General features: G+C 40.6%; 1 protein-coding gene across 2 annotated transcripts in view; it reads right to left on the bottom strand.

The window, feature by feature from the left end:
* The window catches only part of LOC126214840 (NPC intracellular cholesterol transporter 1-like), a 70,170-nt gene extending 44,557 nt beyond the window's left edge, over positions 1-25,613 (bottom strand). For both annotated transcript variants that reach the window (XM_049941470.1, XM_049941471.1), the window contains exons 1-6: positions 24,117-25,613; positions 9,947-10,290; positions 6,279-6,789; positions 4,552-4,782; positions 2,745-3,023; positions 674-859 (exon numbers count right to left, since the gene is read on the bottom strand). In XM_049941470.1, coding sequence (XP_049797427.1) covers positions 674-859; positions 2,745-3,023; positions 4,552-4,782; positions 6,279-6,789; positions 9,947-10,290; positions 24,117-25,334 — 2,769 coding nt within the window. In that variant the 5' untranslated portion in view covers positions 25,335-25,613. The remainder of the gene's footprint in view (positions 1-673; positions 860-2,744; positions 3,024-4,551; positions 4,783-6,278; positions 6,790-9,946; positions 10,291-24,116) is intronic.
* Between the last annotated feature and the right edge of the window lie 1,573 nt (positions 25,614-27,186).

Here is a 27,186-nt window from a genome sequence, read left to right as displayed (position 1 = left end):
AGAGGAAGCGCAGATCAGCAAATCTTAAATAATTACTTTTTTCATAAAAAAAAATCCAGACATGAACTGTTTAATAATCTAAAAATAACAAAACTGCATTGTTTTAGAACCCACTGATGATGCCTTAGAACAAGAAAAAGGCAAAACACGTCTGGGATAAATAAATTAAGTGGCTGCAGGAAATGGCGGTTTTATTTACAAAACAAATAGAAATAGCTACTAATTTATCAGGTGTTATCTGTACAGACTGTAGAACTAAAACAGGAGAGTAATCCTTTTCAGGGCTATGAATGTTCAAAGTTGTCTAAAGATATATTGTACATTGTAATAATGCTAAAATAAGCAAAGCAAACAAGTTTTTGTGTGTTAGTGCTTATGACAGTGAAGATTATAGCAATTTTTGCTTTTCATTCACCATCAGCACAGTTTATGAGCTGTGTGTATTTTATATTATTTCTCACATTGTATGTGAGCTTAATAAAGAGAAAATTTTATAACATAAGCTGTTACTATATTTTAGTAAAGATCATACATTGAATGTTTGAATGTATTGTGTGGACTTTAATTATTAATTTAAGAATTTTAATAATTACTATGTTTGAAAAGGCAATTACAGGGAAGAACAAATCACACTTTCTAGAATTTGCTTTCAGTTTATCTTGTTTCCCCTTACCGAGAGAAATTCTTTGAGGTTCTTGAAGTACTTGAGCACGTATGAGTCCTGTGGCATGGACAGCTCCTGGTCAAGGCCAACGTCTACATGTGGTATCACCGCTATGCTGGCACACAGCCACCCAAAGAACACCACCATCACCAGGGCACGGACCACCTTGTGCATCAGCAGAGGTACATACAGCACCTGCAAAAACAACAAAAATTGCCACTGAACAGGCACCACCCACAAACTCACCACAACAAATACTGTATTTACTTCACAAAGATGACCCAAATTTACATAAGGTTTTATTTATATTAAATATCTATAGATCTGCCTAAAAAAGTTAATATTATCTATTGTAAACAGTCGTGATGTTTACTTAGAGTATATGATGATATGTAAGAATTTGTTTGACAAATGCTGTGGGAAGTCTGAGATGACCCTGGTCTCCACCACCAACACTACAGCCCACTTTCACTTTCTCTGAATTCCAAGACACATGCAGCTGGGATGTTTCTATGTACTTCCTACACTTTCATTTGAATGATTCGCATGATTGTGAAGTCTTAAGTGCAGCTGCATCTCTCTCTCTCTCTCTCTCTCTCTCTCTCTCTCTCTCTCTCCCCCCCCCCCCCCCCCCCTGAACAACCTGCTGCTTCTGCTCAGGAACTCTTCCCCCAATTTTGTTCCCTGAAAGTTGCCAAGGAAAACTAGTGATCTATGCTTCATTTAATGTACCCATAATTGTTCACTTCTATTGTACCAAATTTTACTCCTGTGGCACAGCAGTTTGTGGTGGTATTTGTTCAGTCTTGGTTGAAATAGTTTTTTTTTTTTTATTTCTGTGTGTCTGTGTGTGTGTCTCTCTGTCTGTGTGTGTGTGTGTGTGTGTGTGTGTGTGGAGAGAGAGAGAGAGAGAGAGAGAGAGAGAGAGAGAGAGAGTGTTTTATCAATTTGCTATAGCAGTGGGACTAAATTTTTTTGTTTATAAATAAAACTTTTCTTAAAAAAGCTACTTTGATAGGAAGTTCTGTTGCTTCTGAAAGATTGGTATTCTCCTTGGGTGATATTGTTTCTGATGAAAGAAATAAACTTACAGATTAACACATCATAGTATGAGTATTTATGAACAGATTGGACAATAAACACCGGCCAGTGGATTAATTCATTACCTTAATTTGAACTATTGTCATGTATTTGTTCCTGGTGAAAATGTTATGTTTTCCCTACTGTCTAAATTATTAATTCAATTTTTTTGGAAGAGCATTTCTGGCTTTATAAGTAAAAAAAAAATCAATATTATCCTAATTTCCTTTAAAATAAAGATATTTATTTGCCAAAAAATGAGCTTTTCATTAGAAGTTATTAAAGAAAAAGAATGCTACAAATTTTACAAGTTTACGAGGAACAGTAGTCCTCAGCTGATCATTGCAAGAACACAAGTGCTGTCCATCAAATCTAACCTCCAGTAGTTAATACGGACAAAACTTGCGATCGTACAGTAAGAGACCCAACAAAAGTCGCAACAATTTTAATGTTTTTGCGTATAGCCCTGCAAAATGTGTGGGACACTGTTCAAGTAATACAAATGTCATTCTAGTTTCTCACATGTTTGAACACTTGTCCTGGACTGGTGACTGCTGGTTTAGAACACTATTAGTAACCCCCCCCCCCCCCCCCCACTGTCTTATCCACCCAATAATACTGTTCCTGTCAGGTACACCCAAATGGCAACCATTAGCCTTCCATCGCAACACTCACTAACCCATCATGAGGAACCAGTTCCACTGCTGTAATGCACATTTACACAGATAACCACTCCACAACAAACTAATTGCCAGATTCCCTCCTATTTGGTGACGTGCACACAAGTACCATTTGATGCACATTTGGTCACCGTTTCGTAATGGAACTGGTAGATAAGATATGTACTATCCTGCACAAGCACACAGTGTTTCAAAGCTCAAGTTTAGTCCCAACCTGACACCACTATTACTCTACAACTGGCAGAATGTCAGTGGCTCAGACATCCCCACTACATTTCCAACAGTGGCTCTCATCACTAAGTGACAGAGCCCCTTCTCACCTTGAAGAACTTGTAGAGGATACCCTCAGTGTCATTTTCGGCACCGGCGTCGGCCTTCGGACCTTGCACCCAGCAGCAGACATCGAGGCGGTTGGCGCGCTGGCGCAGTGTGTCCAATGACAACAGGCTCACGAAGCACGTCACCTGCAGCAGGAAGTCCACCAGCAGTGCCATGCCCGCATACAGTGCGAACGCCCGCACTGCCGGCATGTCCGACAGTGCACCCAGGAAGAAGCAGCACGACTCCGACACTGACGTCAGCAACATCGATGGGCCCACCTGCCAGGCAGCAGGTACACTTGTTATTAATTTTGTGTTAGCCATAGCGTCTCTTCTTGGCAAAACCAAGACATTGAATTACATCAAGAATTTAATAAAAGTACAGGAGTTTTGTTATTTGAACAGCAAAATAACTGATGATGGCAGAAGTACGGAGACTATAAAATGCAAACTAGCTATTGTGTGGAAAACATTTCTGCAATAGGAATGTTTTACCATAAATTTAAGTATTACAAAATTTTTCTGAATCTTTTTGCCTTTGTAGTGTTGTACAGAAGCTAAACTTAACAACAATCAGTTCAAATGAGAAAAGAATACTACAAGCTTTTGAAACGAGAGGCTCAAGAATAGATGGATAGACAGACTAACTAATGTAGGTGCACTTAACTAAATCAGCACAAAAAAATGTATGCCACAATTTAACTAGAGAAAGAGACTGGCTGATACTGCATCCACAGGCACCAAGGAATTGTCTAGTTGGAAATTGGTGGGGGAAAAACCTGCACAAGGCACACGGCACGAATATGTAAGCAGGTGCATATGGATATGGGTTGGAGTAGTTACTCAGAAGTGAAGAGGCTTTCATAGTATAGATTAGCACTGCAAGCTGCACGGAACTTGTCTTCAGACTGACGACAGCACAGCAACAACTGTCATATCAACAGCTTATTTACTTTGACAATGTATATTGGCAATAAAATATGACAAAGTTTGATGGAGGGCAGACATTATTATCATATGAAAACATTTTTTTTAGTTGTTACATGAAAAACTTCTGGAGCAACAGTGATACATAACAAACCACGTAATTACAGCTACCATTAATATAAGCAATAAGAATAATCAGCTCTTTCATATATTTTTAATTTTTATCAGTTTAATAAATACACAGTCATACTTTTTTACTTTGGAGTAAATTTATTGTGCTGTTCCTTTTTATTAAAAAGAGACATGAAGCTTTTACTTATTCCCTCTACTCCCACCTAATAGAACAATAGAACAATCCAAACCTATGAATTCTTTGGCAATTTTCTACCATGTGAAAACATTTTCTTCAGCATCTCTTGGGGCCTGCAAGCACCTAAATATGTGCTTTTATCACCATTACATTATCTTTCGACCACTTATTTACACAACTCACGTAAACAACAGAAGCACGCACTAAATCACACATAAAAAGGTGACAAATGTATTCTGTGTTGCTAGGGGTGATGAGGTGAACATGCCAAGTTCCTTTGATGGTTTGTTGAAAGATTAACCACTCGCAGAATAGAAGCAAGCACCATTAAATGCAAACTGAACATGACCAAATGTAGTTTGCTCCCATTCACCTACCATTCACAAAATACAATTTCTCATTCACTTTTGATCGCTCCGAGGTAAAACAGGCTTAATAATTACTTTTTGAAACTGTGAACACCACATTGACAGACCTTGTAATAAATTACTCTACCAGAACATTAAAAGGTCTGGATATCTTGTTTAGTTGAGGATAGTCAACCACACAATTGTGACAAACTGCACATACCTGTCCCAAAATGCGCCCGATGTGTTCCGCATGCGACTCGTACGGCTGGCGCCCCTCGCGCTGGTGTGTCTGCACGAGGATGAAGATATTGTCCACTCCCACAGCCAGCACCAGGAAGGGGATCACCTCGATGATGATCAGTGTGGCAGGAACCCCGACGAAGCCAAACAGCCCCACCGAGCACACCACTGATGCCAGTACGATCACCACACCGCCCAAACCCAGGGTTATCTGCAGCACCAAAGTGTTTACATGTAGCACGGTCCTGGCAGATACAACTCCTCCAGAAATACCAAAAACAGTTATTCCTAAATCAAGTGCCTCACTTCCCCTTACATAATGAGACGTCACTGAGTGAGGATGTAACCAAGAGACTTATGTAAATGTTTCATGAAGCATCACCCATTATATTTTTGTTTCTCAGTTGACAGTTTGGCCTTTCAGGATTTTGTCATGGCCATTTTGTTGCAACGAAATTGTGTTCAAGTAGCTTTATTCTTTTTTTATACACAATTTATTTAGCAACTTTCATTTTGTGATTTTGTCTACTAACTTGCAACTTCTATCAGTGTTGGGTTTATAGTTGGAGAAACACAGGTCTGAAATTTACCAAAAATTTACTAATCCATACATACATTAATTACAACTTGAAATATAGTTCATTTCTCTACAAAAGATCAGATTTCCACAACTGCTGTTTTCCCCATACTGCCAACAACTATCCAGTAAAGTTTCCCATGCCTATCTATTTCAGAGCTAAGGTCCTACAACTTGTTGGACAGCAGCCTTAAATGCATTCAGTAAGCCTTTAATGAAAAAGGCAACTTTAAGGTTAGTCTTTAATTTTAATCCATTCAGAACTGTACAAAAAGAAAAAAATTAAATTAAAAAATTACATAAAGCAAATGGCTGCAAAATGTTAGAGACTTCTTATGAAAAGTATTCTCGAATTTTTCTGGTCCAAGGTTTAGCGGAACAACCACACAATAACTGCAGGTAAGGCAGATTCATTGAAAAAATTTTCAGCAACTGTTACAAAACCCTCACACAATCAAAACTTTAATGTTGATTTGCAAATATGCGATCCATACCAGATAGAAGCTCCAAAGAAGAACAGCATTTTTTGTTATGGTTTTGTTCAGTAAGCGAGAAAGCATAATAGAAGCTTAGCCAAGCTCAGTGTCGGACACTGTAAGAAAGGACGTTACAAGTTCCAAGAGGTTGCATTCCTAGAAGAGCCAATCGATTTATTGCTTCCTAACATATCTTGCAAAAGACCATAATGGTGGAAGAGAGACTAGTGCTTATACAGATGCTTACCAACAATCTTTCTCCCCAGAAACCATTTGAATCTTGAACAGGAAAGAGTGGAAGCCACAGTGGTAGACAAGTATCCTCCACTGCACACCGTAAGGTAGCTTGCAAAGTATGGACAACAGAAAAATCTACAATTTGTCTGATCATCTACAAATACGTGGCAAGCAAAAGCTGTTTTAGCTATTTTGTGTAGTAACAAACTGCCTTTATAACAGCCTCAACTTCATCTGTATACAAGGTTTGAAGAAAATCTGATGTACACAAAGGAGACCATTAGAACCCATTAGAAGCAACTACCTAACAAGAATGACTTTCCTCTTTTTAACAATGTGGAAAGACACTAAAATGTGAGTTTCGCACAGATGTCACATCCTCCCCCAACTGACAACACAACATGCTGTGTTACTAACCTTGCTATCAACGAGTAGCCGGGCGCAAGAGTTCATCTGGCCCAGTGATATGGCAATGTACCCAAACATGATGATGTAGCTGACAAAGATGGTGACGACGTCTGAATGAGACCCACGCTCCAGCTCGTCTTCTATGGACCGCTCAGAGGTAAAAGCGACATCCATGAAGTCTGGCTTTGATGTGGCGGTCCAGTTCTGCATGAAAGCAATGAAGCGACGCTCCCAGTCCAGTGCGGGCCCCAGCAGGGTCTTGTTGTGGTGGTTCCGGACCAGGAAGGTCAGGATCGCTGCCGTGGCGCGCTCATAGTTCAGCGAGCTACTCTCCCCCGTCCGGGCACCGAAGCCACCGAACACTATTCCCGGTTCTATGGGGCCTCCGTAGGGGGCCAAACACTGATCTGGGTCGTACGGGTTCTGCGTGCACATCTTTATGTGATCCATATAGTTCACTTCGAAGCCCTCTATGTCCTCGTCGAGTTCTTCAAACTTCTCCTCGTCATCTTGAAAGTACCTAAAAAATTATTGACAGGCATTAGCTACAGCAATAAAAAAGGACTTAAAAATTGGTTTTAATGACAACCTAGTTTTGCCACATTGACAAATACATCCATTCAAAGAGAGTAACCAAAGTTTACCTTTCCTACTGAACAATAAAATTAGATGAAGACTTCTAGGAAAATAATATGTGATGTACTGAGTATTTTAGTTTCATTTTTATTCATTTATTTTTGTACACAAGATAAAAGACCGAAGCATAATTCAATAAGTAGAGTAAATATTACACTGTGGACCTCCCTTGCATTATTTGTGGTGTATGTATGATATGTACATAATATGCGTCAAAATACTTATTGGAGACTTGTCCGTGTACTTTGCAATTTACGTTTTTATGTTTGGAAGTGTGCTAAATATAGCAAAGCATGTTTAAATAAGGTGTGGACAAACATTAGGCTAGCCAACAAGTCAATCTGTTACCATAAACCTTATTTGGCTTTAGTTTTGTTGGCATCACCATCAACCAAATTATCACCTTCTGACCTAACCTAGACCTCAAGCTCTGCTACCGATCTGTTTGTCACCACAAATAAGATTTCTGGGGGAAGAAAAAAAAACAACATTAAATGTAAGTTTAAATTTATGTAGGTTGTAGTAGTCATGTAAGGATGAAGAGTTTATAATCAAGCTGTTCATAGAATGTCCCTGACAGCTGGCAACTTACCAGTGCTACTATGCAGCTGTTTGTTGTTACACTGTGTTCATTGCCTGACTACGAACGTCACACCCAAAACTTGTACAGCCACTGCAATTCGGTACTACCGAAGTGTACAAGGCCGCTGATAACCTCGGGAGACTGGAACATACTCTCTTCATAATTAAAAAGAAAATGTTTTGGAATGTATGTTCAGATAAAGTAAAGATTACAATGTTTCAGTATTGCAATACATATTTCAATGCATATGTCACAATCCCTATCGTCACTCCTGCTGCTGTTATCTTCTAATCTCTTCCAAGATGTGCCACCCGTGTGGAAAAATACTGGTGCGAGTTTTGGGCGCAATACAGCCCAAAGTCTCATGCATTAAAATTTCCATGTTATTTTATTTAAAAACTATGTTCAATTGAATAGCGTGATATGGTGCACTGCACCCTCATGAAAATTCCCGAGCTCTGTCAGTTTAGCAGCATGTACGCTGGTTTTTCCTTTCATCAAAAGAGCAGCAGTTGGTTTCAGTAGACACAGATCTCCACCCCCCCCCCCCCCCTCTCTCTCTCTCTCTCTCTCTCTCTCTCTCTCTCTCTCTCTCTCTCTCTCTCTCTCTCTTTCTCTCTCTCTCTATCTAGCTATCTATCTCACACACAGAAGTCACCCTAATTTTCAGAGCTGCAGCTACTCTCCTCATGACTTTCTACAAAGGTGGCAGACGACCACTTCTATCCTTCTCTTCCCCAAAATATCATCTTACACTAAGCTCACAAGACTGGCTCTTTAAGGTAGTGTCTCTGCCTACTTTCAAGTGGGTTGAAGAGTTCATATCAATATGTTTGAAATTAACATGACATTTTACACCACTCTGTAAACACAAACTGAATCAGTAACTCACGATCCACGACAAATGCTTTGCAGCTACTAAGTATAGCACCATGCACGAAATCGATTTGTCAGGTAGCAATGGGGGCACTATCACCGTGGCAATGTTCACAAATTTCAGAGCTCTGACTGGTACTAGAGTGTCCCTCCACACACTGCATTCCAGGTGTGTGAACTGTCAGGTACATTCTTTCAGCGGCCTATCTGAAGAATGAGTCATACCAGCATCGAGAGCTGCATCCGATCAATCTTCAAACAGCAGATAACAACGTCACATACGAGGTGTGATCAAAAAGACATGGGAATTTTTTAATTTCCCAGGACTTATACATCCAATTTTCATTTTTTTAAATCTTGTTGGTACACATATTCCTGATGTATGTTTGCATTTTCAGTTGTTTTGACAATTTAGTTTATTGCTGGCATTCAAAAAGGCTATATGTGTTTTTTAGTGCCCATCGAATTTTGACTTATGTGAAAGATAAATAATTTGCATTAAATTTTGCTTGAGAAATGACAGTGCAGCAACGCATGCATAATGCTGACTGGCTTCTGGCACGTCTACTGTGAGTACGACAACAGTTTTTCAAAGAGGGGTCATGACAACTTTGAAGACAACCACCTTGATGCTCTAGCACATTAGTTACTGATTACAGTGTGGGAGAAGTAAAAAACTGTTCTGGAAAATCAATGAATCACCATCAGAGAGGTTTCTAATGTCGGCATAGACTTTGGCTCAAGTCCACCATTTTTTTTTTTTTTTTTTTCAGATGTTTTGGACATGAAACATGTAGCAGCAAAGTTTGTTCCAAAATTGTTGAATTTCGACCAGGAATTGCTGACTCAATTCAACAATGATCCAAAACTTGTAAAGAAGGTTATAATATGTAACGTAACATGGGTATGACGTCAAACCAGAGGCCCAACAGTCTCAATCTAATGGAAACTGCCTAAATGGCCAAAACTGAAAAAGTTTGAGAAGTTCAATCACATTTGAAAGTTGTTCTCACACTCTTCTTTGATTACAATGGGATAGTACATCACGAGTTCCTGCCTTATGGCTGTACAATCAATAAGGAATACTGCCTGGTACTTATGCACTGTTTGCGTGAAGCACTCTGAAGAAAATGGCCAGAACTGTGGCAAAACTAACCACGGAAACTGCATCACGATAATGCTCCTGCTCACAGCTCAGTGCCTATTCATGATTTTTTGGCAAACAAAAATGCTGTGTTGCCTCAGCCACTGTAATTGTTTGACATCACCCCCTGCAACTTCTTTCTATTCCTGAGCTGACAACCACGAAAGAACGTCATTTTGCCACCACAGATGACATAAAAATACAATTGTCGAAGGAGTGGAATACCATAATAAAAAGGGAGTTCCAGAAGTGCTTCGAAGATTGGGAAAAGCACTGGCATAAGTTCATTATATCTGAGTGGGATTACTTTGAAGGTGACAAAGTAGCAGTTGAATAAAGAACATTCTTTAAGAAAAACAAAAATTTCTGTTACTCTGTTCTGGTATGCCAGAGAAGCAGAATAGACGTAAATGGTGGACTTTTAGCCCAGGCACTCACCCCCAGACACTCTGCACGATGCACTGCGACGTATGGGTGGCCGGCTTTCCTGCCTCTGTCAGGGGGGCATAGCAGATCTTCTCCAGGCCCTGCCCCTCATCCTGACCTAGCTGAGTTATCTGCTGCTGCAGCTGGCGCAGTGCCAACAGGAACTCCCGGTGGAATATCGGCCCAAACTCAATGGGGCCGTTCGAAGTGTTGTGCACGATGCTGGGCAGGCCCGTCGCATGCACGATAATCTGCTCGGTCCGGTAGAACGGTTCGAACGCCGCATCATAGAACTCCCTCTCCACACGGGAGCGGCTCGTTGGGGACGCCCACAACTCCACTGGATCTGTTGTAACCTACACAAATGAAAAAAGAGAAATTAGTTTCAAAACTAAGGTTTTTAGTTCTGACAGGCCAAAATTAATGACATAATAGCAAAAGAAAAAACAAGAAACTCCAGAATGCAGAATTTACACTATAGGAAGAGTAGACCCAAAACTGAATATTTTTCTTCTGTCTTTGATGCTACAAGGTTGGATTAATAGACACTGAGATGTTTTGCGATTTGTCAAATGCTTTTGACTGTGGTAATCACAGAATTATTCTAGATAAGCTGAAGTATTGTGGGACAAGAAATAAATGGTTTTATTCATATTTAACGGGAAGTCAGCTGGAGGTTTAAATAAACTCTACATGTAATGCGCAAAAACCAACAGATTCCTCTAATTGGGTCACGTGGGGGTTCACTCTGGGGTTCCTTATTGTTCTTAATATATACACTACTGGCCAATAAAATTGCTACACCAAGACAAAATGCAGATGATACACGGGTATTCATTGGACAAATATATTATACTAAAACTGACATGTGATTACATTTTCACGCAATTTGGGTGCGTAGATCCTGAGAAATCAATACCCAGAACAACCACCTCTGACTGTAATAACGGCCTTGATACGCCTGGGCACTGAGTCAAATAGAGCTTGGATGGCGTGTACAGGTACAGCTGCCCATGCAGCTTCAACACGATACCACAGTTCATCAAGAGCAGTGACTGGCGTATTGTGACGAGCCAGTTGCTCGGCCACCATTGACGAAGACGTTTTCAGTTGGTGAGAGATCTGGAGAATGTGCTGGTCAGGGCAGTAGTCTAACATTTCCTGTATTCAGAAAGGCCTGTACAGGACCTGCAACATGCGGTCATGCATTATCCTACTGAAATGTAGGGTTTCGCAGGGATCGAATGAAGGGTAGAGCCACGGGTCGTAACACATCTGAAATGTAACGTCCACTGTTCAAAGTGCCGTCAATGCGAACAAGAGGTGACCGTGACGTGTAACCAATGGCACCCCATACCATCAAGCCGGGTGATAAACCAGTATGGCGATGACGAATACACGCTCCCAATGTCGCCAAACACGGATGCGACCATCATGATGCAGTAAACAGAACCTGGATTCATCCGAAAAAATGACGTTTTGCCATTCGTGCACCCAAGTTCATCGTTGAGCACACCATCGCAGGCTCTCCTGTCTGTGATGCAGCGTCAAGGGTAACCGCAGCCATGGTCTCCGAGCTGACAGTCCATGCTGCTGCAAACGTCATCGAACTGTTCGTGCAGATGGTTGTTGCCTTGGAAACGTCCCCATCTGTTGTTCGGTGATCGAGACGTGGCTGCACGATCAGTTACAGCCATGCGGATAAGATGCCTGTCATCTCGACTGCTAGTGATACGAGGCCATTGGGATCCAGCACGGCGTTCTGTATTACCCTCCTGAACCCACCGATTCCATATTCTACTAACAGTCATTGGATCTCAACCAACACGAGCAGCAATGTCGCGATACGATAAACCACAATCGTGATAGGGTACCATCCGATCTTTATCAAAGTTGGAAACGTGATGGTATGCATTTCTCCTCCTTAGATGAGGAATCACAACAACGTTTCACCAGGCAACGCCAGTCAACTGCTGTTTGTGTATGAGAAATCGATTGGAAACTTTCCTCATGTCAGCACGATGTAGGTGCCGCCACCGGCGCCGACCTTGTGTGAATGCTCTGAAAAGCTAATCATTATCGTATCACAGCATCTTCTTCCTGTCGTAATAAAATTATAAACAGCCGACCAGTTGCAATGGATAAAGAATTCTTTACCTAGGTTTCAACAAATTTAAATTTGTCTTCTTGAGAAGGTGGCAATTTTACATTAGTATGAGTCAGTCGGTTGTGAGTTCTGCAACATCCATGTACTAATTTATATTTACGTGACAAACCCTATTTTTAGGGCTATATTTTAATTTTGACAAATGGATCTATGCAGACATTTGTAAAAACGGCGATGGTACATCAGTCCATACTAATGTAAAATTGCCACCTTCTGAAGAAGACAAATTTAAATTTGTTGAAACCTAGGTAAAGAATTCTTTATCCATTGCAACTGGTCGGCTGTTTATAATTTTATTACGTGGAACCGTTGCTGTTGTGTAGCTATGTTTAAAATACTGTTCTTCCTGTCGGTTAAATTTCGCGTCTGTAGCACGTCATCTTCGTGGTGTAGCAATTTTAATGGCCAGTAGTGTATTAATGACTTACAACTATGTTCACGAAGACGAAAAGCTAGTTCTTTTTGCTGATAATACAAGTATAGTAATCACACTCAACAAACAAGAATTAGCTGAGGAAATTTTAATGTCTCTTAGAAAATTTTGATAAAAGGCAGTATTTACATTACAAATGGCATAACACCATTTTTTTTTAAAACAGACTCTGAAAACGAGTCTGTAGCTAAGGCAGAATATTGAAAATTTTTGGGTGTTTGCATTGATGAGAAATTGAATTGGAAGAAACAATGATGATCTGCTGAAATGTTTGAGTTCAGCTACCTGCACTATTAGGGTTATTACAAATGTTGGTGGTAAACATATTAGTAAATTAGCTTAATATGCCTATTTTCATTCACTGTTCTCATGTGGCATAATATTTAGAGGTAATTCATTATTAAGCGATAAGTATTCATTGCACAAAAACTTGTAATCATAGCAACAGCTGGAGCCCACTCGAGATCATCTTGCCGACTTTATTTAAAGAACACTGAATATTCACAGTAACTTCAGAATATACTCACTTATGAAATTTGTTGTTAATAACCCATTCCAATTCAAAAGCAATAGCAATGTGTGCAGCTACAACACTAATAGAAAGGCTGATCTTCACTTTTCTGGGTGAAAGTTAACTTTGGCACAGAAAAGGATAAATTACTTGTACTGCCACAAAAGTCTTTGGTCACTTACCAAATAGCACCAAAAGTCTGACAGGTAGCCAACCAGGATTATAAACATATCTTGAATGACAGATCCTACTCAACAAGTAATTTTTAGATATGAATTACTAATTTTACAATTATTTTAAAAAACTGAATTATGTCACGTGAAGACATCTTTTGTTAAACTGTCACATTCCACATCACTACAAAGTGACATTCCTCCTACAAAGGTGCACTACAGACTTCAGTGGCACACAGTGCAAAAGAGGTGTTCTGCATTACAGTGTGGCTTACTGTTGAAATTCTCAGATCGAAAGCAGGTTGATTAATGTAGTTAGTTGGTTGGTTTGTTTAAAGAGCGGGAAGGGACCAAACAGCTAGTTCATCTGTCCCTTGTTCCTATTAAAACAATTCCACAAGGGTGAGACTTACAACACAAAAATGAGAGAAAGGGGAAACCATAAGAATGACAGAAGGGCAACAAACACAATGGACAAAATAGGACTAGAAAACCACTGAGACACACAAGAAACAGGTAGAAGGGATGAAAACAAGAACAGATGATCATGGCTGGCTGATCATGAGAATAAAAAGGATAAGCCAGCCACTCTGCAACACTTTAAAACCTCCAGCCTAAAAGCTCTAGGGTGGGGGGGCACAGAGGTGCAAAGGATATGAGGTAAAACTTAGATAAATGATAAAACCCACCCTCACGTATAAAACATAAAACTAAATTAACCCTTGAGACGTCAGCTAAAATTAATGGTAACGAGTCCAGTAACCGAAGATTATGTCACAGGGCAGCCAAAGTAGGACAGAATATGGGCCACTGTCAACCGGGCACTGCACTGACACGAAGGTGGGTCTTCACAGTGCAGGAGATAGCCTCGGGTCACCCAAGCATCGCCAATGTGGAGCTGGCAGATAACCAGAGTCCCTGCAAGAGGCCCGCATTGAGGACTACCACACATCTGTAGTCTCCTTAATGACACACAGTTTGTTGTGTGTACTGAGGTTACACCATTCCATCTGCCAGAGCCGAAAAATCTAGCGGCGTAAGAACGAATGCACATCAGTTACAGGGATGTCGATCTCTAGAAATGTTTTCTGCAAAGCCAATCTGTCAGCATGTTCATTGCCTAGGATTCTGACATGTCCTGGTGTCGAGACAAACACAACTGAACGACTGGACCGTTCCAGGACATAGATGAGCTCCACCAAAGGATGGCGAGGGTAGCAATGGTCGTTAGCTTGTAAGCTGTTCAAGGAGTCACTACAGAGAGTAAACGGCTCATCAGGGCACGAACGGATGTCCTCAAGAGCATGAGATATGGCCGCCATCTATGCAGTGAAAACACTGCAGCCATCTGGCAAGGAGTGGTGTTCAATATGTCCTCTGTGAACATAAAAGAATCCAATGTGATCCTCAGCCATCAAGCTGTTGGTGTAAACCACTTCAGAGTCCTGGGACATGTCAAGTATCGAGAGGAAGTGACAGCAGAGAGCCACGACGTTAACTGCATCCTTAGGGCCATGCAAAAGGTATGAAGCTTTGGCCTAGGTCTACAGCATGGAGGTGTATGTGAATGGACCTCGAGTAGAGGTGATAAAGGGAAGGACTCTAGTTCGGACAGAAGGGATCAGACGCGAACGGCAACTGTAAGCCCTGACCTGGGCCACCAATGCAGGAGATGAACTGCGGTGGTCGGGAAAAGGAGACTGTAATTTGGATGCTCAGGAAGCTACAAATGTGTGTGACGTAACTGGTGAGCAGTTGTGCATACCTGATCTATAATGGAATGACTCCAGCCCCCACCAGTATGCTGGTCACTGGACTCATCCTAAAAGCTCCCGTCCCTAGTCAAACTCCGCAGTGGTGCACTGGGTCTAGTAACTGCCATGCTAAGGGCACTGCTGAACCATAAACCATACTCCCATAGTGGAGGCAGTATTGAACAAGGGTTCTGTATAGCTGCCTCACTGTAGAGTGATCTGCATCCCAGTTGGTGTTGCTCGGGCAGAGGAGGGCACTGAAGTGTGTCCAGCACTTCCACTTAAGCTGATTAAGATGAGGAAGAAAAGTCAATCGAACATCGAAAACCAGTCTTAAGAATCAACATGCCTCCACTAATGTCAGTCGATCGTCATTAAGGTAAAGTTCTCGTTCCAGATGAATGGTACGACTCCAACAGAAGTGGGCTACAGCCCATACTGTGCCTTGTGCTCAACAACACCAGTACTGGAGGAGCAGTAGGAAATGCAAACGTCATCTGCTTACAGAGAAGGTGAGATGGACAGCCCTACAGCTGCTGCTACAGTGTTAATGGCCACTAGAAATAGAGACACACTACTCAATATGGAGCCTTGCGGGACTCCATTCTCCTGGATATTGGGGGGGGGGGGGGGGGGGGGGGAAAGAAGGGGGGGGTTATGGGAGGCACCGGCTTGGACATAAAAATCTGGAGTGGGCTCTGGAGACCCTTCTCATATAAAAGGGCAAGGATATGATGTCACTAGGGCATGTCATAAGCTTTCCTTAAATTGAAAAAGGTTGCAAGCAGGTGTTGGCGTCTGGAAAAGGCTGTACAGATAAACTCTAGGGACACAAGATTATCAGTGGTAGAGCGACCCTGGCAGGAAGTGCCCTGGCATGGAGCCAGTAGACCCTGTTACTCCAGGAGCCAACACAACCACCAACTTACCGTATGTACTAACAGCCTACAAAGAATGCTGGTGAGGCTGATGGGCCAGTAGCTATCCACATCAAGTAGGTTTTTACCAGGTTTGAGCACTGGAATGATGGTACTCTCCTGCCATTGCAACGGGAATACACCATCACACCAGATCTGATTGAAAATGATGAGATGTCGCTGGTAGTCCGACGAGAGATGTTTAATCATCCGACTGTGGATCCGATCTGGACCAGGAGCTGTGTTGGGGCAATGTGCAAGGGCACTGAGGATCTCCCACTCAGTCAATGGAGCGTTATATGGTTCACTGTGACGTGCAGTGAACGAGAGCAGTTCCCTTCCATCCGCTATTTGAGGGTGAGAAAGATTGTGGGGTAATTCTCCAATGCAGAGGCTCGAGCACAGTGCTCAGCAAAGTTCTTGGCAATTGCATTTGTGTCGGTAGACAACACTCCATTGATATTAAGTACAGGGACACCTGTTGGGGTCTGGTACCCAGACATCTGATCTTCGTCCAGACTCAGGTCTTTCAGTGCTCTGTCAAACTCTTCACGCAGTATCATATCACCCATTTCATCTTCATCTACATCCTCTTCCATTTCCATAATATTGCCCTCAAGTACATCGCCCTTGTGTAGACCTTCTTTAGAGTAACACCTGCTACATTACCTTTTCTGCCAAACTGCAGCTTGCAGACAGCTCTAAATTTTTATTACTAAATAATTTCCCTTTCGAATACAATATAGAAAGTTCTGGCAGAATGTAAACAACTTGAGGATAAAGGTACCAACCACTGAATAGCAGAGGAACTGAGTTGTCAACTCAACACCTCTGCTATGGTATTCGTTGTTACCCTTACTCCTGAATTATTTACTTTTGATTTCTCTGATTGTATTTATTTCTTTTCATGACTTGGATAAAGTTTAGGGCAAAAACTAATGATACCTTTGGGCTCCTGTTACTGCAGATAATGTCCATCAGAATAGAATATAGCATTTTAGGGGCCATTGCATACAAATTTATGAATAACTTTCAGTAGGATGCATGAATAGTTCATATGTGCTCTGTTTGGCTTTAAAAAATATATTTATATTCTTGTTGAACTGGGTTCACACAACTGCAGTCTCTTCTTTCTTAGCTGTTTACTATTTTTCTAAAATTTCATCTTCTTCCCAAGTCTTTCTTTCTTCCATCCATGTCATTTCCATACCAACCTTCCCATTCCAGCCTTAAAATGATTCTAAATTTAATTGTTCCATCAATATTAAAGTGGAAACACTTCAGAATGTTCTGCAAAATTATATTAATTTGGTTAAAATGTGCTTTTGGGTTATCATGCCATTTTATGGTGACAACTGAATGACACAAACATACAACTCTTGGAAAGAGGTGCTAGTCTAAAATCACATATAAGCACTGTGGGACAGTATTATTGATTAGTCAGGCTGAGCTGTAGCAATTAGCTTTTCTAAACATGAGACATCATGTTACAAAAGAACAACTCAACCTTTGTCGATCATCTTAAGAGAGCACCATTCATACAATGTAGAATATGAAGTTTTGGATTCTGTTAAAAGTAGAAAGATGATCCTCTAGATAATCAAACTTAACATTGAATAACAGCTTAGAACTGAATTAAATTACTAAACTCCATTTCCTTCACCCCCCCCCCTTCCAATTAAGTTTTAGTTACAAAATACTATATTAAAATTCTAAATTTATTTTTTAGCAGTTGATAAATGAATTTCCATATACAATCCTAAATTAAGTTTTCTTTTTTAACAAATGTAACAATTTCTGCGGGATTCTAACAATATTATGGAAAGGAAAGTTGCTACTCACTGCAGCAGTGATGATGAGTCGCAGATAGGCACAATAAAAAGCCTGACCCAAATCTTTCAGCCAGTAAGGCCTTTGTCAAAAATAGATAACACGACTGCAGTGTGGTCTCAGTTGCTAGAGACCACACACAGACAGAGAGAGAGAGAGAGAGAGAGAGAGAGAGAGAGAGAGAGAGAGAGAGAGAGAGAGAGAGAGAGAGAGAGCGCTAGCTTTTGTTGGTAAGTAATTTTTGTTTTGGTTTTATTCTACAGTAACTGTGATGTTTTGTTTGTTATATAGTTATGGTATTTCTACTGTGTTTTAATTGATCTAGTGAATATGGGGGTTTATGGGTTTTGGAGTAGTTGGGGTTTTGGTTTCAGTGGTGTCTTGACTTATGTAGGTGTATGAAATTTTTAGTTGTTATTGTATCTGTGGTTTACCAGTAGATATTTAGAGCTGCTTTGAGCAAATGTCCAATTCCACTTTTTTTTTAGTTGTAGGTATTGGCTTTTTTTACTGAGTGCTTCATTTGTGCTATATAGGTGAAGGGGAATGTCCAATTCCACTCTTCATAGTTTGGGGTGTTCACTTTTTGGTATCAAGGCCTTAATTTGGGCTATACTGGTCAAACAGAATGTCCGATTCCACTTTTCGGAATTCCAGATGTTGGTTTTTTTTATATCATGAGCTTTGTTTGAACTTTTAAGTGTTACAGGATTTAGGTTAGCGCCTCACATTTGTAGAGCAGAAATGGAGAAAGGAGAAGTTGCCAAATTCATCAGGAACTGTCAAATTTAAGAACATAGACATTCATAAATTTTGCCTAGAACAGCATATGGAAGCATGTGGAACAGAAGTAGAATTTCACAAAAAATCCTTCATAGTATTGAGTGTATATCGAGCACCAGCAGGTAACTTTAATCTGTACGTAAACCACCTTGAAGCTGTATTGGCCCATTTAACAACCAAAAACAAAGAAATAGTGGTTGCTGGTGACTTCAATGTAGTTCCCTTAAAGACTCTCCCAATAGTAACACCATCATTCAACTTAATTCCCACTGTAAAAATCCAACTAGTGTAGCCAATTGCTCACAAACAGCCATTGATATCTTTATAGAAAAGTTCAATGAACAAATGTAAATTACAAAACCAATAGTCAATGATCTCTCAGACCCTGACATGCAGTTCCTTCTGTTAAATGTTAATATTGAACATGATATAAAATCTGTTAAATCTGAACTCAAGAGGGTAATCAATAAGCCAAAAATTGATTTTAGGACACTTCTCAGAGACATTCACAGAAGTGACGTAAACAGTACTCATGGCATGAATGAAAAATACACTTTTGTCAATAAAGTGCTTACCTTATTTGAACACTGTTTTCCCCAAAACTAACCAACGTTAGAGCAAAGTCCACAAAGAAGCAATGGATTACTAACGGAATAGAAGTATCTAGTAAAACAGAATGAAAACTGTTTTGATGTTGATGCTATAGCACATTACAAGAAATACTGCAAAATATTAAAGACTGTAACACGGACATCCAAGCAAATATATTACAAGGAAAAGATAGTCATGTCAGATAACAAAATAAAGACAATATGGGATATAGTGAAGGGGGAGACCGGTAGAACCAGACACGAAGAGGGGCAAATACGCTACAGTTTGTGGAAACTGCAACACCAAGAAGAAAAGGCACGAATTCAATTAATTTAATACCACTGGTTAGGTACATGACAAGTAACAAATGATCACCTTTTCAAACCTGTACATGTCCTTTGAGCCCTAGTCAGTACGTCGTGAAGCCACCATATGTTTCAACTACAGCTGCTATACGCCACCACATTGAATTGATAAGGTTCTGAATACATTCCTGAGCGATTTCCCTCCACACAGATTGTATCTGAGCCCACAAATCCACAACGCCAGTTACTAGAGGACCATGACGCGCTGGGTGCCGACCAACCATATCCCAGACATGTTCGATGGGCGACATGTCTGGCGAACATGCAGGCCAGGGAAGCAACGGTACCCATCGCTCTTCGAAGAAGGCCTGTACATTTCTCACAATATGTGGCCAGCACTGTCGTGTTGAAATGTGGCCAGCACTGTCGTGTTGAAATGTGGCCTGTGGAGCTGCCTGAAGCAGGGGAGTACCTCAGGATCCACAACCTCAGTTAGGTACCTGTCGCTGTTCAAAGTGTCCGCAATATGTACGAGGCGATATCAGTTATTGTAACCAACGGCACCCCAAACCGTCACACCTGGTGTTTGTCCGCCATGCCGCACAATAACGCAGCCCTCCAGGTTGCACTCACCACAGTACTGCTGGACATGTATGCAGCCATCACTGTAGGACACAAAGCGGGACTCATCTGAAAAGATTACATGTTGCCACTCAGCACCCCAGTGGCGGTATTCATGTGCCCATTGCAGTCGGAGGAGCTTGTGGTTTTTGGACAATGGAAGTCAATGAAATGGCATGCTTGCAGCGAGTCCAACCTGCAGCAGATGGCGATGAACCGTTGATGCAGACAAGTTCGCACATGTTGCAGTGCTCCAGCGACAAGCCAACACTGTGGATGACACTGTATGGTCATGCGGAGAATATGACTGTCATCCTGTGCTATGGTCAGGTCATGTTCCGTTGTCCAGTTCCCACTCGTCGCTACATACGACCTTCCTCTACCCACTGCTTACACACACACACACACACACACACACCATAGCAGCATGCCCTGTGCGAGCCGAAATGTCACGGTATGACAACCCCGTTTCCCGAAGACTGATCATTCTGCTCTGTTCGAACTCTCTCACATGCTAATATAGCTCCCTTTGATGTTGATGAAGCATACTGGTACTCACTGTATTGTTTCCACCTTGTGTGGCAGCTCTGTACCGACTACACTAGGCACAACACCGACCCTGTCAGGCTGACACGTGTACATCATCTCGCTGCAAAACGTATCACTTATTGCTTGCACACCCGATGCCACTTCCGCCAAGTGTGGCGTTATTCGGGTAATTCCTTCTCGGTGTTCCCCTTTTCACAAACGGCAGTGTAGCATTAACAGTAAATGATACATTGGTGATAGATGTGTATAGTGTTGCACAACTTTTTAACAAACATTTTATAACTGTTACTGAAAAGATGGAGTTGTCACATTCTGTAGATGCTGCCGTGGGATACCTCAGACCAGACATTTCAAGTAACTTCCGTAACATGAGTTTGACCCTCACTACCCCAGCAAAAGTAATGTCCATCAAAAAACTTCAAAATCAACAACATCTACTGGGTATGATGAAATATCAACAAAGTTAACTAAAGAATGTGATTCTGAGTTAAGTAACATATTAAGCTATCTGTGTAACCAGTCGTTAACCAGTGGAATATTTCCTGAATGGCTAAAATATGCTGAAGGTAAGCCACTGTTTAAGAAGTGAGAGAAAGAAATAGCGGCAAATTTCTGTCCCATTTCACTTCTGCCAGCATTCTCAAATTTTAGAAAAGGTAATGTATAACTGCTTTATAAGCACCTTATCACAAATAACATACTGTCAATGTCTCAGTTCAGATTTCTTAAGGGTCCTGATATTGAGAAGGCTATCTACACTTACAGTGAAAATGTACATACTTCAATAGACAAAAAATTGCAGGCAACTGGTATATTTTGCGATCTGTCAAAGGCATTTGACTGTATAAATCACAATTTCCTTTCAAGTAAATTAGAATATTATGGTGTAATAGGAAATGCTGCAAAATGGTTCAAATCTTATATCTCTGGCAGAAAATAAAGGGTGTTATTAGGAAAGAGACATGTATTAAGCAATCGGGCATCATCCAACTGGGAACTAATTACATGTGGGGTCCCACAAGGTTCCATATTAGGGCACTTTTCTTGTGTATATCAATGACCTTTTATCAGTACCATTATCAGATGCCCAGTTTCTTTTGTTTGCTGATGATACAAACATTGCAATAAATAGCAAATAAAGTGTAGTCTTAGAAAGATCGGCTAATACAATATTTGTAGACATTAACCACTGGTTCCTAGCCCATTCTTTGTCACTAAAATTCAAAAAAATATGCTCCATGCTGTTCAGAACTTATAAGGGGTGCCCCTCGAGTATATGCGTAACATATGATGAAAAGCAGATAGAAGAAGTGGACAGTGTTAAATTCTTGAGATTACAGCTTGATGATAAATTCAACTGGTAAGAGCACACCACAGGACTGCTGAAGCATCTGAACAAATCTCTATTTGAAATGCAAATTCTGTCAGACATAGTGGATGTAAAAATGAAAAAGCTGGCATACTAACTTTCACTCCATAATGTCATATGGGATTATCTTTTTGAGGTAATTCACCAAGCCAAGCTAAAGTTTTCTGGGCTAAAAAACGTGCAGTAAGAGTTATATGTGATGTGAACTCAAGAACATCCAGCAGAGGCCTGTTTAGTGAACTAGGTATACTAACTACTGCTTTCCAATATATTTATTCCTTAATGAAATTTGTCATTAAAAATATATAACTTTTTCAAACCAACAGCTCATGCAATTATACTAGAAATAAAAATAATCTTCACAAGGATTTAAAGTCACTTACTCTTGTACAAAAAATGTGTACATTATTCAGGAACACACATTTTCAATAACTTGCCAGAAGCCATAAAAGCTTAACAACCAATGAAATTCAGGTTAAGAGAAGCCCAAAGGACTCATTGGTGGTCAACGCCTCTTACTCCATTGATGACTTTCTCAGCAGAACCAACTGATTTTATAGTACACTCCAACTTCTGCACCATTCCAGTACAGTAATGTGTTCATTGTAAATAAGTATTGTAGTAGTTCTATTATATGTTCATTACCTTATAAAGAACTTTTTTTAAATTTTAAATTCAGAGCATTAATGCAATCTTAGTAAGTGAGTGTTGTAAAATGATCCTCTCATAGTGTTCACTAAAATAATAATAAAATTTGAATCATTCCACTTGGACTTGTGGAGTGCACATTAGCTTATTTGTTTTAGTTCTAAATATTTTTATGTATTGCTTTTTTGACATTTTCTACAAACTGGAGGACCTCCTCATTATGAATCAATTAGAATGAAAGTAAATCTATGTACGTCGAGTGAAGTGTACGATTCCTGTTTGTTTTGTAGCTTTAGCATCTTGACGCAAGTTGAGATTTCTATTATAATATTTGTTTGGGATGTGGTGGTTTGTATTGTTATATATTTATATTATCTCCACCCTAAACCCCTTCTTTGCCATGGTTATCCCATCAGTTTTATTTTATTGTTGTAGTGAGACACTCGTGTCGTTTTTATGTTTTCTCACGTTTGTTGGCATGTGTATGTAGTGATGAAATTGTTGCCATTTTATATATGCTGGTTGTACGCATTTTCGCATACTGATGATGTCATGGGTCAGAGCAAACAGGTGGAATCTGACACTTCCATAACGCCCTAAGATTACTAGCACTATAGAGCCAACCCTTTAATTTTTAACAAGAAATCACTATCAGCATTATGGTTTATAAAACAAAGCATATGGCAAAAGGCTCCTTATTTCCTACACAACAAATTTTATACAAATTATTAACTGTATATTTTTAACAGTTTGTTAAAAGGAAAAACACAGTAAGTGAAACCACTATATTTCCAATCTTGTCCTCCTACCAATTTTTTTTTAGTTCAATACAGAATGCAAGACCAAGAATGAAACTGGTCCCACAAAGAAACCTGATTCTGAACAAAAGTATATAGGCCTATTCCGGCATTTTCTCTTGGGCAAATGTTCACTTCCTGTCAGATCCCAAACACAAACCATACTGTTATTTTCTTGCTGTTTTGAAATAGAGTTATGTTCTGCACCCAGTACAACCTGCATTTGTCTAAATGTATTGTTCTGCTGCTGCTGCTGCTCACAATTAGGAAAAAAATATGTTTCTGTGTGGGCTCTAGTGAAGGTACAGGAGGCAGTTCTCAGATGCAGCATAAACTTGCCTTGTACTAATAGATCTAGTGTGCTTCAGATATCAACTGTACCCCACTATGAATATAACATTATGGTGTTACTTAAACTTAAGTCTACAAAAAATAAGGGCAACTTAATTTCACATAAATATTTATAATTAAATGAGGAGTTCAAAATTATTGGTAGTATCTTAAATACAAAACACAAACGGAGACTAAATAGGGCCTACACAACTACATTAAATTGCCGTAGACAGAGAGTGAAAAGTAACTTCAGTATAATATCTCTCTCTCTCTCTCTCTCTCTCTCTCTCTCTCTCTCTCTCTCTCTCTCTCTCTCTCTCTGTGTGTGTGTGTGTGTGTGTGTGTGTGTGTGTGTGTAAAGATTTTTCTGCATTAAATATGATGCACTCTGAGAAACTCACCTTCATATACTTAATGCCATGTCCTAGTCCAACCAGCACACACAGTCCAAGGAACAGCACGAGCCAAGGTTTTGTAGCACAGTACACGCCCAGATGTCTGAACAAATCCTCCAGTAACCTGTCCATCGCTGCCCCCACCTTCTCCACATACGAGGCATTTTCTGGTCCCACTTGCCTGGGCACAACAGCTCCCTCTGCACTTGCCACACTGGACCGCTTTGAGCGCAAGGGGCTGTCCTCTTCGTCGGCACCAAGAGCTATACGAGACTGGTCCAAGCCCGCCAGTCGCTGACCCACAGGGTCTGCACCCTCTCCCATCATCAGGCTGGCAATGTTGCTGCGATTCCTTGCACTGCAGCAGTACAACCCCAGAAGGAATACTGCCACACCAATACAGAAGACTATGGACATAGTCACTGCCATTCCGTCATTCCCCAACAGAGTAAAGGGTTCTACCGCCGGCTTCTCTGGGGGTGGAGCTGGACAGCTGGCTTCGCAGTCCACACAGCTACATGGCGGCACTCCTGGTGCGGCACTCACGTTGCATGGGATCAAGGGAGGATCCATGGCTTCGTACCCCACTGGCACGTTATTTGAGATGTAAGTCATCTGTAGGGGAACAAAGGGATTTCCTTCAGCGTCACCCATGAAGTGGAACCACTTCTGTGCAGAACATCGACTGGACCCCCATTCACCACACATTAGATCAAAAGCGAGCTGCCCTGTGGCAGGTACAGAGACGCCACGACATGAATTGTAAGTACCAGAAAGATACTTCTCGGTCACATACACATTTATGCCATTCACATACTCAGTCCCGTTATGTAAAGCTCCTAGATCAGCAACTTCAACAAACCTGCTCTGCTCTGGAGAACATGTGAATTCACAAATGTGCCTAATAAGGTTGGTCATACAAGACGGGCACCTCTGAAGGAAGTTTGCAGCCAGCGTTATACCAGTGTCCATGTTTTTGAGTTGGGCGGTATCACAGCAGGTATCCATTGTTTTGAAATGCGGGCACCATTTCTGTAACAGTTTCTGACCTTCGGAATCCAGCAGTTTCGCAGCCCCATCGTACGGGCAGTTCTTGAATCTACCATCTTCACCAATTCCGCAAACACCGTACCACACGCAATGGTGATCCGAAGACAGGGCCACAGAGAGAATCTGCGCGACTACTACACAAAACAACGTCCACTTCGCTGACTTCTCACCCATTTTTTAGACCTATGCGAATGTCTGACCTTCCGTCAGGCGCACGTAACCATGTCCTACTTGAACTTTCCCTACAGTTTAGTCAGTATATTCACGGAAAATACTGTCACTCCTAACCACACAGACACTCACCAACGAGCAAACTTGTGAAAATAACAAACGACCACAACGAAAGATCAGTTTACCGCTTCTGCTCTATTCGACAACTGCACTATGTTCACTGGACTACGCCTCATACCCTTCCAGACTCTCGAACGACACTGTGACGTTAAATTGCTTTCGTCTCAAACCAATGCAATTCAACCTTCAGAAGAAACAGACGAGTAACGTCATGCGATGGCTGGGCGTGTTCTGTAGCTTGCTAGCGCTGCCTTCTGGTGGCATTCGTATGAACTGAGACTGGCGTTGACGTTTAGTGTCTCTGGAACAGATCGAAAACGTAATATGTAATTCTCACAGATATGTTGTACAGCAAAATATACTTAATTGTCAGTATTTTCAAATAATTTCTACCTAGAATTTACAATAATACTCACGTAATGTAGTGTTATCTGTGTGATCTTGCCGAGATAAGCGATGTTTCTAAGACGCAACGGGGAACGTGATCAGTATAGAATTGCTCTTTTACGTATAAGCTGATATTCGGTGTTTTTGCTCATTATTACAGATTGCACAGAATAATCATTCTCATCTCTGCTCGCCCATATTACCTGGAAAAATTTAACTTTTTAAGGAGATCAAAGCAAAGAAACAACTAATTTTGATTGAGAATATGTTTTGTGTCACAATTATTGTTACATTGTCATGGAAATATGTTTTCTCACTTTTCCTCAGGCAGTGCACATGCATTTCTGAGATATTAGTATTGGCATTTTGTAAAGTTGCCTCAACTGCGAAAAAAACAAAGGGGTATTTACATGTATGGTTCACGTAATACAATACTGAAGTAAGCAGTACTGTTTGAATAGTAGCCCGCGTTCGTGGATAAAACAAATTTGGATTAACAACATATGCAACTTCACATTTTATGAACTGTGGTTGAACAGTACCCTAGTTTTATTTAACAAAACTCAAATCTGGTATTTCAGAGTTTTGCGGTACACATTAACTAGCGATTTATTTGTAGGCTAACACAGAATATCCAGTGAGATGTATGGCTAATACTAAGAATATCAGACCAAAGGAAAGAAATGTAGTCTTTGAGAGAAGGACTACATTTCTTCCTTATAAGAAATTCAATGGGTAGAGCATGGTCTGATTCCACCCGTCTGCTTTGACCCCTGACGTCATACTCCGAGTAAAAAGTGTAGTATTGAAATAGACCTTCACGACAGTAATTACTTGGATTGTTATTATATGTCTATAGCTTTCTGTGGACTGGATTCTTAACCTTTAAGCTATTTTCGCCGCATATATTACTGTCATTCTACATAATTTCTGTGATCGTACCAAATCTGAATAAAAATTTACTATACAAGCTTTTACAAGTGCCTCGTATAGCTTAATCATGAGCCATTTTTTCTGGTGTTCTTATCCATTGATGCACATTTGTATCACCATGATTGCATCTCTGCATAGCAGGAACAGTGTAGTTTACCAATTAAGGATATTTTTCTCTTCATGTTTTGGGCTCTGACTATCATTTCAGTCTTCCCTATTTTCCAAGAGACTAGTGGGAACTTCAGCCATATTGCTCAAGAATAGCAACAAACTAAATAACTCAGTGCTGTTCTGTAACTTCACATCTATAATATGCCAGTGCCACACTCTGCAGTTAAAGCAAATTTATATTTTTGAAACATTTCTACACACTTGTCTCCCACAGATATGGGTTCTTGGATCACTTTCCAGAAAA

Source organism: Schistocerca nitens, chromosome 12, assembly GCF_023898315.1.
Source record: "Schistocerca nitens isolate TAMUIC-IGC-003100 chromosome 12, iqSchNite1.1, whole genome shotgun sequence".
Lineage (NCBI taxonomy): Eukaryota > Metazoa > Arthropoda > Insecta > Orthoptera > Acrididae > Schistocerca > Schistocerca nitens.
Note: the sequence above shows the minus strand (reverse complement) of the source record. Positions and strands in the feature narration are given on the sequence as shown.